The sequence below is a fragment of the Triturus cristatus genome, chromosome 2_2 (genome assembly GCF_964204655.1).
Source record: "Triturus cristatus chromosome 2_2, aTriCri1.1, whole genome shotgun sequence".
Taxonomy (NCBI): domain Eukaryota; kingdom Metazoa; phylum Chordata; class Amphibia; order Caudata; family Salamandridae; genus Triturus; species Triturus cristatus.
In genome coordinates this window covers 1,091,301,645-1,091,315,899 of record NC_140582.1, presented here as the reverse complement: position 1 = coordinate 1,091,315,899, position 14,255 = coordinate 1,091,301,645, and the positions used below count along the sequence as shown (strand labels likewise).

At 41.8% G+C, this 14,255-nt stretch overlaps 1 protein-coding gene across 1 annotated transcript in view; it reads left to right on the top strand.

Annotated features, from left to right (window-relative positions):
• Positions 1-14,255, top strand: part of RNF103 (ring finger protein 103) — a 150,853-nt gene that overhangs the window by 94,223 nt on the left and 42,375 nt on the right. The window contains exon 2 of the mRNA XM_085642631.1: positions 7,045-7,184. Coding sequence (XP_085498757.1) covers positions 7,045-7,184 — 140 coding nt within the window. The remainder of the gene's footprint in view (positions 1-7,044; positions 7,185-14,255) is intronic.

The window sequence follows — 14,255 nt, the reverse complement described above, 5'->3', positions numbered from 1 at the left end:
ATAATACAGGGCACTTAAGGCTAGCCATTCTTGCACCAAGAGCGCAATCGCTACTTACTCACACAAGTACCACTAATGACAAACCACAGACATTTAAACACACATTTAACCCACAGATCAACACTTGAGCCAGAAACAAAAGACAGCCCACAGACTGTACTTAAACCAAACCATTTGTAAATACTAGTTATAAGTCATATTCACTAGATTTGGCTAGCAGAACACCAGGAAAAAAAACGCTCTGCATATCACCACTTATGAATGTTACTAAGTGCACAGACCAGGATCCTTTCTACGTACATATTTAGTTCCTCGGGGTACTAGTCACCAAGGAAGAAATACGTTTTTATACCTAAACCTAGTTAAGTATCCCCTCTAGGGGAGACGGCTAATTATATACAAGTTCCAAGGGTACCTTCAAGAAAGCAACACATTCTACGATGTGTGCTAAGAACAGGCATGCCAAAAATATTGCAGCATATACAATATTATACACAAAGTAGCACTTAACTCAGTGTGTCGTTCAAGTTTACAAAAGTTTCTCATTACCTGCCTACATAAACTGCAGTTTACATATTTCCAAATTCCAAATATTGGCCAATTTCCATACAAATCCAAAAAGCGTCGCAACAAATGACCTTACCAAGCACAAGTTTCCAGATTCTAACTGCCAAGTTCTGAGTGACCAAACGGTCATTTTTAGAATACTCACGCCAAAAATGTTCTCAGTCAGTAGTGGTAAGCAGTTGGAGGAGTCCAACCAGGAAGACCAGAAATATACTGGGCTGCAGAGACAGAATCTCAGTTTTAGGGTACCTTTTTACTAGAGTCCTGTTCTGTCCTCCTCAGTAGATTCCTGTGTCCCATCAGGATCACTCCCTTGGATAGCCACTTCCCTGATGAGCCTCACAGAGGGCACCAATTGTAGAAATCAAAACCTTCTCAGGGGCTTTCTCTGATACACCTGGTCCTTTTAAACCAACAAAGAAGAGATTGGCACAGAAGCTGTAATATAAAAGACATCTTTTTATTTAACCTCTAAAGAGGGAAAAAATGCGTCACACAGTATTCTCAAATCACTGTATGAGACATTTTCTAAAGAGTACAGAGAACAGGGTCATTATATACCCACACAGGGGCTGATAAAAAGGTGGTACAAGTACACATGAGAAGAGTTATGCACATAGATTGTCATACAGAAACTGCACAGTCAACAAGTAGGAGGAGTAATAAGTTGCTGACATCAGTTAGAACAGCCTGACAGTTCTATATTAGGAACAGGTGCATTCTACTAGCTAGGCCCATCTGAGCATGTGCAAGACTCTGGGAAAGGGAAACAGCAAATGTCCAGCACATAGCTAACTAAAATGGCTGCCAAGTACAAAATGGCTTTCAGCTCATGCTAAGAGATTAATGCAATCTTCAACACATAGATCTGTGTTAAATTTAAAAAGATCGACTGGGACCCGATCGGGTCCCGGTGCCTTTCCCCCTTTGCTGGCCTTAAGGGCAAGCTCGACTTCTGTTAAAGTGACATCTAGGGCTGTATGAGAATCTATCATATTCGCACTAGGACTGATGCTAGCCTTGCCTTCTGTCATGTCAATCTCCTCGGTATCTCGACCAAAGATCTCGGAAAAATGTCCCACCCATTGCTTTTCGTCTATCGCGATTTCTATTGACGGCGTTTTTTCAGCTGTTAATAAGAATGGGGATTTAACCACCCGCCAGAATATGGTGCTATCTTTATTATTGCAACTTTTATGTAACTCCTCCCAAATTTCTTTTTTTAATTCACATTTTCTTAATTTCACAGCCTGATTGTATGCCTTTTTAAGCTGTCTGACTTCCAATCTATCTCGATCCTTTTTGTGTAGTGCTAATTTTAGGTCAGCATATGCTTTTGTGCAGTTATTATTAAACCAACCCTTGCCCTTGTCATTCCTATGTTTTAGTTGGACTCTCAAAGTGTCCTTGATTTCATTTGTTGTCTCCTCATAGCTTCTTAAAACTTTGTGATGTGGAGTTAAGGGTTCTAAACAATTCATGATTGAGGTTAAGGATTTTTTAACCACTATTGTAGTGAACTCCTGTGGTTCAACTTTGTTCCATTTTAAGGAATACCCGTTTGTTTTGTCAATTTCCAAATTTTCAAACCCATACATACTCTTGCTCTTATTTCTACCAGTCTTGAACGGACAGAACAATGACACACTGATTGGAAAATGATCGCTAATAGCATTCTTATGTGTACGAAAATTCAGAAAACGGGAGGCATACCTATTAGATATTAAAATAAAATCTATAGTTGTACTTGCTCCTCTACCGTTAAAGGTCTGGGTAAATGGGATTGGCGGAGAGGACAATTGATGTGCAAAACCCATTTCCAGAACAAATAGCATCTAATTTAGACAATCGCCATTGGTTGTATGGGGAAAATGGGGAAAATTACTGTTGTTCTCGTCAATTAAACCACATATTATAGTATCATTTTTTTCACATGGGGATAAATTAAAATCTCCCCCCCACACAAATAGTACATTTTGAGTACAGTTATTTTGAATATCTAGCAGAACATTTCTAAGCTGTTTTCAAATATCCAACAAACGGCCCTTCTGTACATTGTTATAAAAGTTGACCAATACATACATATTTTGCTTGTTTATAGTTAGAGTTATTATTTGAAAATTAGGCTCTGACTTTACAAAATGTATTTCCTTTATCTTCAACAAATTGGAGATATATACTATGAGACCTTCCTTTGCCCTCCCAAAAGTGGACGGGATAGCAGGGGTATAGTATGTCTTGTACCCCTCAATATGGATTTCGGTGGTAGCCCATGTCTCTTGGAAACAGAGGACATTAAACTTTCCCACAAAGTCATTCCATATATGATTGGTCAATTTCGACCGCAGACAAGCTATGTTCCAAAATAAGATTTCCAAGGTTAATTCATCGATGATAATGTTCTGTTTGGAATCACTTGTGATGGACCCGAATTGGGATATTGCTGGGCTCTCGGCCGTACTCGTTCTTTGTTCTAGAACTGGAGTAGAATCTACTGTGGACCCACCACTGACCAAGTTATTTTCAATGCTCTTAGTCTGGAGTTTAGATCGATAGGAATTTTCTAAGCGTGATTCATGTGAATTAGGTTTCAGAACGGGATCTATAGAGGGTATTCCTGTGGGGGTACATACTGCTACGTTCTTTGTTTGGGTTACCTGTAGCTGGGACAGTCAGTCGGTCTCATCCAAAACAGAGAGCACAGCAAACCTGTTCTCAACCAAAAGATTATAGGAACATTCTTGCCCTGCCGCCAGGTTTCCAATAATACCACCCTTCTGTGTCCTGAATGGTGGAGGATAGAAAAAACCCAATGGGACTATACTAATCCCTCTTATTAAGACCAATTTTTTTCCAGCCCGCCGATGTATATTCTCCACCAACAAAGGTGTTTTAAATGTTAGAACCACGCAGTCCCCTGGTAAAGTTTTTCTACATTTGCCAACCCACTGAACCCTCCTGGCCATCTTAAACTCGATAAAGAGTTGCTCAGTGAGCCCGACTTTCAAACTTAACCAGTGTAATGATTTATTTCTAAGTGTCTCCCAAGTTTCGTTTTCTGAGATCCCCAACTTTGGCACGTTTACTAGAATAACTATGTATGGTGTTGCCACCGGTGGAAGATTTAGATGTTGGTAACTGCTAGAATAGTCATTATACAATTTAGGATGTGATATTTCTGAAAATGACGCTGTCTCTTGAATATTGGTGGGGTGATTCAGCCTTCTCTTTAATGCTTTATCACTGCCCTTTGTATCTCTTTTCTCTAGAATATTGGCAGATTGGTTGATCATATTAAATTTTTTTGGGACTGACATAGCTGTTTGAGTTTTCTTCGGCAAATTGCCCGTACTAGAAGCTACGGCCTCTTTTCCATATAAAGTCAAAAGGAGGTGGTAACCATTCACAAAGACACCAATTCCCCTTAATGAATGTAAAAAAAAAAATTTGAAGAATAGACAGTGGTCCAGGTACCTACTGCCAACTCTTAAATGTAAAAAAATAGATAGAAAAAGGACCTAACTTACAAATTGGTTACTTTAATAAAAGTTGGTCATAGACATGGTGACTTGCGGACCGTTGCAGCACACAATTCCAGTGATTGTGGCCCAATGAGTCACAATCCGAGACCTACCTAATGCTTATTTATAAAGTAGATTGTAGTATAACTCAATCTGATTCGCTTTTTTTACGAACTGACCTATTGTGCCTATGTCGGTCCCTAAAAATGTTTACTTGTCGTAAAAGATTACTGATCTGAAATGCCTACTAGTAAAATAGTACAAGTCCTTCTTTGTCCAGTAGATTTGTGAAACTGATGAGGAAATACTCCCCCCTAAATACAAATAATTACTTACCAAACCTTCAAAGCCTCCCTAAGTCTGTATGGAATGTCATGCATTCGACATGGAATGATTTCACGTTAACATGAAATTGCTCTTGTTTCCGTCAACTGTTTGTGAATTAGTCATGACATCTATTTGTATCTATGCCAACTTTTCCCAAGAACACCATTAAATTGCTGTTTTGACAAATGACTCCTTCCCATATTCTTGACATTAATAGTGGGTTGAAATAGTAAATTGGCTTTCTCGCTTTGGGGTGAGGTCTTCCCACCTACGTCAGAGGTGGGTTTGAAGGGACTTTGCTGGAGATATTGACACATTTTCGAATGTGACATATGCTTCATCATTGATTTTGCTGACAGGGTTTGGATTTACACAGACTGACTCTGGACTGTCACGGGCTTTCCTGGGTTTAAGAGGGTGATACAGAAGGTAAAATGGAGGTAGAGTGATTTCAGTAAATCTCAATTCAAGCGCTGAAATCGAGTGAGGCAGTTGGTGGTTCTTATGTAACTAGAGATAACCGGTCATGACATACTTTATTTGATATTTGTGACATTGCCTTTATTATTCTTATGCGTTATCGTATGCAAACAAGTCTTCTAATCCAGGTGGATGCAGGGCACATTTGTTGCGCTTCAGCATAGGCTGCTGTCTTATCCAAACTATAACTCTTTATTACTCAACTTACACCACATTGTCTTCAAGACAGAACATAACTTAGTAACCACTTCACTTCAGGCCTCTTATGAAAACCTCAGGATTCAAAGGAAAGGCAAATGACAACTACCAAATGCGAAGAACTTAATAATGGCAACGTACATACAGGTGCAGCTAGCTGTCTTCTTATTAAACTCTTTTGGCTTCAGCAAGATATCAATCAATCAATCAATCAATCAAATAATTTGTAAAGCACACTACTTACCCGCAAGGGTTTCAAGGCGCTGAGGGTGGGGGGGTACTGCTGCTACTGGTTGAGCAGCCAGGTCTTGAGTCGTCTCCTGAAGGACTTCGGTTTGTCGTAGGTTGAGGGGGAGGGTGTTCCAGGTCTTGGCGGCGCGTGGGAGAAGGATCTGCCTTTGGCTGTGGTTCTACGGATGCGTGGGACGGTAGCCAGGGAGAGGTCTGCGGAGCAGAGATTCCTGTTGGGTACGTAGAAGGAGAGTCGACTGTTGAGATAGGCTGGGCTGGTCTTGTGGAGTGCCTTTTGTGCGTGGATCAGGAGCTTGAAGGAGATTCTTTTGTCCACGGGGAGCCAGTGCAGGTTCCTCAGGTGGGGGGTGATGTGGTCGCGGCGCGGGACGTCGAGGATCAGGCGTGCAGAGGCATTCTGGATTCTTTGCAGAGGGCGTTTCCCTAGTCGAGTCTGCTGCTGACTAGGGCCTGGGTGACTGTTTTCCTTGTGTCTGTCGGGATCCATCTATAGATCTTGCGGAGCATACGGAGGGTGTTGAAGCAGGTGGAGGAGACAGCGTTGACTTGTTTGGTCATGGTGAGTTTCGAGTCGAGGATCACTCCCAGGTTGGTATGGACAAAATATGAGCATATCACATGAAGGCATACACTCATCTGCAGGCTTCTTCTGCACACCATCCTCATGGTTCTCACTGAATTTGTATATGGGTAAGCCTGGCTCGGCGCCAACAAGGAACCACAAACTTTCCAGGCTCAATGTCAAAATGCATGTGCATGCTATATTTATTCTTTGTCCTCCCTAATGCGCTTATTAAGGCAGTTTGCAAAAATGCTCCTGCCAGTGCCATCCAGGTGATGTGGACCAGGGTTGTGGGAGGCAGCATCAGGCACATTTTATAAATTAAATTAGCAGGCTTGAAGCAGTTTTTTGGACTCAACACCCCCCCCCCCCCCCCCCCCCAGCTCTTGATGTAACACAGTCTATTAATTCTAAACAGTTTAGATTATTATTACTTTCATCCCTCCTATGAAAATTAGGAGGAGTGAAGGTAACACTGGTCAAAACTTTAGAGTTTTGAACAACTGTATGTCCCTACATGCTCCCCTAATGCGCTCTGTGCATGAGTGTGCAGCAATCACAAATCCTCTATAGAGAAGGCAACCCTTTGACTCGAACCCTATTGAAATATTTGGCACTTTATATAAGTAAGTAGCCCTTTCCTGTATGTTGCATCCTGGTGGCCATGCACATTTGGGTCTCCACAGTAGGCTCCCAAAGAAATAAGTGATCTACACTAAGCAGGTGAGATTTTGTCAGTTTCCATGTTGAATGTTTCAATATGCAGCAGTGGTGAAGGTCTTGATGTTGCTGCTTTGATGTAGTGAGCAGTGAGTCATTGAGAAACTGTAAGCTGGAATTGCACTTGGTACTAGCCATTTAGAATGTGGCTTTGGGCCTTAACCGAATTGCTTCTAAGGTGTCAGAAGAAACCCTATCAACATTTATTGTGTCCACAGGGGCTGGTGGGGGCAGTTCATCAAAACACTGTAGTTAGCCTAAGGTGAACGCTGCTCTAGACATTTGTATAAGCACATGGCAAAAAAAGGTGTTCCTACTGTTAGAATAGGATTGTAACTAGATAAGGGAAACAGCTGTTGCTTCCAGGTCCACGTGTATGACCACACAAGTGTAATTGTTTCCTTGATTCTGTTTCAGGAGACCTTATGGAGGGAGAGCTCTATTCTGCACTCAATGAAGAGGAGGACTCCGAGTCGGTTTCTAGCACAAATTTCAGTGGAGAAATGCACTTTTATGAGCTAGTGGAAGACACCAAAGATGGCATATGGCTAGTGCAGGTAAGGACTAACTCTCTTTGTTATTGTCTATGTCAGCATTGTTGAAGCTCTCCACAGCCACACCCGCATTCTTCTCTCTTTAAGTTTATCACATTAATTTCTTGTTTTAAACATTTAGAAAATGGTGCTACAGAAATGCAGTACACATATAGATTGCACAAATTGCTACTTAGTAAAGTCTGTCACTTTAAGTGTTGAATGTTATTTGAAAGAACATTGCTAAAAGCGTGCTCTCTTTCTGAGCTCACTATTGGCGGAAAAATGGACCACTGGGGAATACTTTAAATTTGTATTTATTTAAATGTGAGGTTGTTCTTAGCTTATCTAAACACACATAAACTACTTTCAGTTCATAATTTATCTGACAAAACATTAAACAATTAATCTGTATTTAGAGAACCTTTTTAGTAGTCTGTTTCTTGTGCTCCAAGAGCCAACAAATAATAGCTAGTTTAATATTGGTCAATCTGAAGTGTTTTCCTGTGCATCTGTATTTTGAATGGCTTATCCTGTTTTTAATCCATTACCATTTTTATTTCTGCTGGCAGCCTACAATTAACACTATTTGATTTGGCATTTCCAACATCCATTCTAAACTGATGGTGGCCATTGGTGTTTTTTGTTTTTTTAATCTTTTTATTAAACTTGGCGATGTATAACTCACATCACAGGTTAATGGTAATGATCATAGCCTGTATAATTTCAAAAGCATTTTCACCCCCCAACCCCTTTCAGTTCTTAATTCTCCTCTTCAGCATTACTTAATTGTGTAATTCAGTTTAGGCAGGTTCTAGAACCACCTTGTCATTTCTGCATACCTCGCTTCATTTACATCATTGCAACTTTTCAAATCCCGATGTACTCCACCCACCTGTTCCATGTTTTACCCCACTTCTCAGGGCATCTCGGCTTTGATAGACTACTTTTTCGGCTGCTCCACACCAATCAAGGTCCCTCTCCCCATCTGTGACTTTAGAGGGATGTGCTGCCCCCATGCCCTGGCTATGTTCTTTATGGCAATTACAGCTGCCAACGGTAACCACAACCTAGTATATCTTGGCCACTTGGTCTCCCCAGTAATACACAGTATGTGCCATCTGGCATCTAGTGAGACCGACTTACCCTTTAACTGCCGACATCACCTGTGTAATCCTGCTCCAATATCCCTGCAGCCCCACAGCATATGATAGAATGTGCCCTCCTCTGCATCCACTCTTGCACTTGTTTGAGTCACATGTACCCATCTTGTATAGTCTTGCTCTAGTTGTGTACGACCAATGCAGGATTCGAAGTTGTATGAGGCGGAATCGTGCTTTCATGGCTACTACTGTAGGGCTTTGTATAGCATCCTCCCAGTCATCATCCTCTCTCCCATGCGTCTCTCGGGGTCCCCAGTGGATCTGGCTTGTTCATCATTTTTTTGTATATGAGGGATGTGGCTTTTTCGGTTGTTGGGTCTAGGAGTATTCTATCTTCTAGTGGCGCATATTCAGGTATTTGATCTCCCACCCCGATATGTGTTTTAATGGCGTGTTTCAATTGTATGTATCAACATTTCTAGTGTCTGGCATTTGATAGTCTGCTTGCAGGGTTTTGAAACCTACCATTTTCTGACCTTTCCAGACATCTCCTAGGTACTCAAAGCCTAGTAGTGCCCACTGGTGAAAGCCCGGTTGCCCGCGTACCTCTTTGTAGGTCGCTGTTCCACAGGGGTGTTCTCTTCGTTAGTTTACCTTCCCATCCCATGAATTTAGTCGCCTCCCTCCAAAGTCATATAGTAGTTTGTGTATGTTTCGGCAGTTTGCTCGTCAGGTCCTTAATATACAATGCATTTAGATATCCTTTCAACCCATTGAGTGGTGATCCATTTGGTACGCTGGCTCCTTCCTGCCCGCGAAGACCCAGTCATTAAGGGCGTCAAGTTGTGCGCCCCAGTAATACTTACAGACATCCCCTCTCTGTAATTTGTGTAGCACAATTCTGAAATTCCCTCCATCCCATAGCAATTTTCTTACTTGCAAGAACTTTATGAAAATTCACTGTAGAGATTTTGTACGGGGTGTTTTGGAGGACATAGTGTGGTAGCACCATCATCTTAAAAAGGGATGCTTTGCCCGTTAGTGAGAGCGGCAGCTTTCTCCAATGTGTGACATCCTTCCGTAGTCTAAGCAGTTGGGGGAATAGGATGTCTTCTGGAAATTCAGCTTCTGTGCAGGAAATCATGATGCCCAGATATTTAAATGTATCCCTGACCTTTATTGAACTCCCCCTGGGAGGCATAGTTGGCGTTTCACCTGTCAGTGTGAAAGCAAGAGATTTGTCCTAATTGATCTGATAGCCGGAGTGACTCCCAAATAGATTAAATATATGAAGATTACGGTGAATAGTAGATCTGGGCTTGGTGGTATATAGGATTATGTCATCGGCATATAGTGAGATTTTTACCTCTCATTCGCCCCCCATCGGCATACCTCCTATTAGTGGATCCCTTCTGATCCATGGCGCTAGGGGCTCTAGTGCCAATGTGAAGAGCATGGACGAGAGCGGGCATCCCTGCCTCATGACCCTATGCAGCGTGACCTGCCTGGAAACCACTCCATTCACCCTTACTCTGTCTAGTGGTCCCATGTATAGCAGCTGCACCCAGGCACAGAATTTAGGGCCAAAGCTGAACCGTTCGACACCGCAAAGAGGTATTGCCACTCTATACTATCAAACGCCATACCGGGGTCCAGGGACGTTATTATTCGGCTCGTTTTTGGCTGCCTGGAGGACTCCGTAGAGTCACCGCAAGTTCAGTCTGGTGCTGCAATGTGGCATAATGCCGGATTGGTCCGTGTGGATTAAGGTGGTTATTACTTTGGTGAGTCTTATTGCCAGGAACTTGGCCAGCACCTTTGCTTCAACGTTGAGCAATGAGATCGGCGTATAGGAGAAACAATCCTCCGGTGGTTTGCCATATTTCGGAATCAGTAATATCATGGCCAATATTTTATAAGCTTCCCATAGCACACAGGGCGAATCTACGGTCCCCAGATTGTCCTGGAAATAGTGTTCAGTCTGTTCTCTGATATTATCCATGATCTTTTTCTTTAAGCAGCCAAGGGTCTATGCGTGGTGGCAGAACAATGGTTCTAATTGATCCCACCGTTCGCACCTCGACTGGGGAGTGGTCTGATATACCTCTCGCCCTATGCACTGTCTCCCTAAATCTGCTGGCCATGTCAGAGTGTGTTAGTATATAGTCGAGCCATGAGTACCCTCTGTGTGATGCAGAGAAGAAGGTGTATTGTTTGGCTAGGGGATTGTGTTCTCACCACAAGTCTATCCCTGGAAGGGTCAATTATTGCGCTGAGATCGCCACCCAGTACCAGCAGTCCGTGAGGGAGCTCTAAGAGTACTGCGCTTAAGTCTGGCAATGTGTTCGGGTGCATCCTGGTTGGCATGTATGCTGAGCACAGATTGACGACCTGTCCCTCCCATGTTCCCGTGATAGATTTTGTTTTGATCAGTATTCCCAGTGTTGAATCCAGCATGCGCCACTTATTTGTACCCAAATCTGTCTAGAGCTTTGCATATGTTTCTCAGCAAGTGCGTTTCTTGTAGATGGGCTATATCTGGGGAATGTCTTCAGTTATATTGGATCACCATCGCACGTTTGACTTTATTCCCTAAGCCATTAACATTCCATGTCATGATCGCCAGGTTGCCCTGTGTGGGGTGGGGTCTAGCGGGTGACGTCAGTGGGTACATGTCGGTGGTCTGTGTATGTATAAGTTTCTCTTAGCAGGATTCTTACGTGTACTGCTGTTGTTACATTGATGATGGCTTGGGGAACAATACCATTACCCCCCCCCCCCTCCCCTTCTCATGATGTGCGTCGAATTTTTACATGTGCTGTATTTAGAAGTAAACATGACCGCGTCTAACCCACTACTCCCCTACTTTGTAACTCCCCCCTCCCTGCTACCCTGCATGGGCACCCTGAACTTCCCACCCCCCCACATTAAAGAGTGCCTGTTGCCCCAAAACTGAACTATCGAACATCGGGTGGGCCTATACCATGTGCTTGCCCGCTTGTATCCGTCCGATCCCCTGTGTTAGGACTGTGGGGCTTAGTATGTATCGTACAGGAACATGGTCCCATGTCTTTACGTGAAATCTGCAGTGTTTATATTAACGGAAAGCACAAGTTATATGCTTATCTGCGCCTCCAGAGTCCATCCTCTGCACCAGTCTTTTGAACTTGAGTTGTTCATCAGTTCTATGAGTTCCTGGGAGTCACTCTGTGGCTCCTAATTATAGAGTGTCGTCCTTCCTTTATCTTCAGTCATCTAGACTTGCCAAAGAGTTGCCGTGTCGAGGGGATTGCCAACCCGTGTCAGCAGGCACATGTACCGCTTGGCGGCCATTGGTTTCTTGACACATTGTAGCTGAGATATTTCATTTCTCATCTTAGTTAGAAAAGTGGTTAGTACATGAGTGATGTTACTATGTTGTACACTTTTTTGTTTTCCCATGTGAGCAGAATTGAAAGGTCCCAACTGTCTCCTTGCTCCCTCTCACAGACTTTTTCTTACTATCCGCTTCCTCTGTCCGCTCCAATCATAACTTTAATTTGATATCTAACCTTCCTCACCTCTCTAATATTGATTAACTTTTATATAATCAGTCTACTTGTTGTCCTATTCCTTTTCACCTAGGTCCCCTGTTCCCCTGTCTCTTTTTTATCTCTAGCCTTTCCGTCAACCTTCACTTTTTTTTTTGGTTATCAATATCACCATTATTCACAATTGTTTCTCGATCTGTGTATATTTGATGTAAATAAACTTCATGGGCACAGAAAAGGAAGGAGAGAGGTGAGCGTTCCAAGCACACCCTTCCTCGATAATAATAATATAACAAGTGCTAGGTCCTAGAAGAAGTGGACTCAACTCTTGCATGTCCTCTTGAACTATGCAGGTACACAAAGATATTTGGAGAGGTCCGCTCACCCACAGTTTATTTTGGCATGCTTCATCTTTGGTGAACTATCCACAACAAGGTAGGTGAATACCACCTTGGACTGACTCAACCAGTCCTCAGAGTTTTAAATAAATTGTGACTGGAAAAAAGGAGGGATCTTTTTATAAAGATGTATTATAAATCTATTTCAGGGTATTCCTTTTTATTTAGTGAGTACTCTAGATATGATTAAAGGTCTTGAATCGGATGTATGATGAAGGTCAGTGGTTTATCCATTCATAATGCTTAACCAATGTTTGGCCAAATTATATATCCTAATGGGCCATCCGCGTTCTTCAGGGCTCTTATATTCCCTGCCTGGTCTTCATTGATATAGTGCAATAGAATGAGGCATAAGGCTCTCATACCTGTTTCTAAAGGTTTTGTTTGCACTCTGTTTTAGGGATGGTTACTTTTGCTGGTCCTGATGGGGTGGGTTGCCTCCCTTTAGCCACACATTCTTCACTCTGTTGTATGTACAGTGCACTGATTGGGTAGACTCTCCTCTATAGCAGTGCATAAGTAAATTATTAGTTGGTGATCATAATGTAAATCTGACATTGAGCCTCGTATATGTAAACAACCTCCTCTCACTTTTCAAGCAGAGTTGTTTAAGTTTCCTCTTACAAGAATGGAGAATGTGGAAAAAGCAGCTGACCGATTGGCATTGCTCAAGGCTTGTTTGTAGTAGCAGATGTGTATCCTAAAATGAAACCAGCTGTTCAGAGGTAGTAAGGTGACTTAATGTGATTCTGCTGCGATTTTTCCATAATAATCGATTTGCCACATAATCCATCCTCTGCAGCATAATCAGACTTTACAAAAACGAAATGTTTCTAGCTCAAACGGTTCAAAAGTTACTAAAAATGCAGTGACACACGTTTCTGCGCAGTGGAAGGCCCTTTGTAAAGCTGAACTGGTCGCCTTTCGGTTTCTTATTGCTATATTTGGGTGTTAAACTAGTACAACCAATGCACAGACAGTGTTACCAAGTTTAAAAATTATGAAATAATAAAGTCATACTATTACAAAATGTGGCGCATTATGCACCATAATTTGCCTTTCCTTCCACATAATTTACTCGCCCTTGCCACATAATACCAGTTGCCCTGAGTATAGATTAAAAGACACAAAATAAAGAATAGAAAATACTTTAATATACGCACTGAATCAGATCTTGTAGTACTACCGTTTAGTTTGGTAATCATACATCTGTTTTCAAAACGACATTTCTCAGGCCTTTGATTTAATCAGAAGGTTCTGCTAGACAGAACTGAAGAAAGCTAAGAAACAAATAGCAATTCTCTAGTTAACATGCAAAGAGAATCTTGATTTCATTAAAGACATCGGAGACTAACATTCTGCAATAATCTTTAATGTTTTAAATTATTTATTTGACAAAAGAACAATGTCTGTCTACAAGCAAAATGTACAGTATGTGTTATAAAAATAAAAACTTGATACTAAAACCTTTGAATATATTTTATTTATAATACAAGGGTCAGCAGGTTCGAACCAGTCTCAGTCCACCATTATAAACCTGATGCTTCAATGACCTTTCAGAAGTACAAAATAAGTGCAATCTAGCGGTAATCAACTTTCAAAGTTTGGGTGTACAACATGGGCAATAGATCCATGACTTGCACTGTTAAGTCCCAAGTAAACTCTGTATCTATCAAAAATATCTAAATGTCAGGCTATCAGTACGAATCAAAACAAACAAGAAGAGATTCTCCCTAGATGAGCCCAAAAAACAGTAACAGTGTCTCTAACTAAAACTACTGAGGTGTATGATCAGTCAATCTGGTCCGAGAGATGCTTTATTTATGCCTTATTGGCAAGTGAATACCGATGTCATTCCTTCTACATTAACAGAGTCTTGCGGAACCCCATCAAGAACACCTAAGATTTCTACACAGCCATTGAATGACAGTCTCTTCCCTGATGTGGCCAGGCTTACACCTGGAAATATCAGGATCCTTCAGCCATGATAAAAAAAAAGATTCCCTTTTTTTGGATGCTTGGCTCAGGATCCCTTCTCTGTTATTGTGCAGAACTACCAAGAGT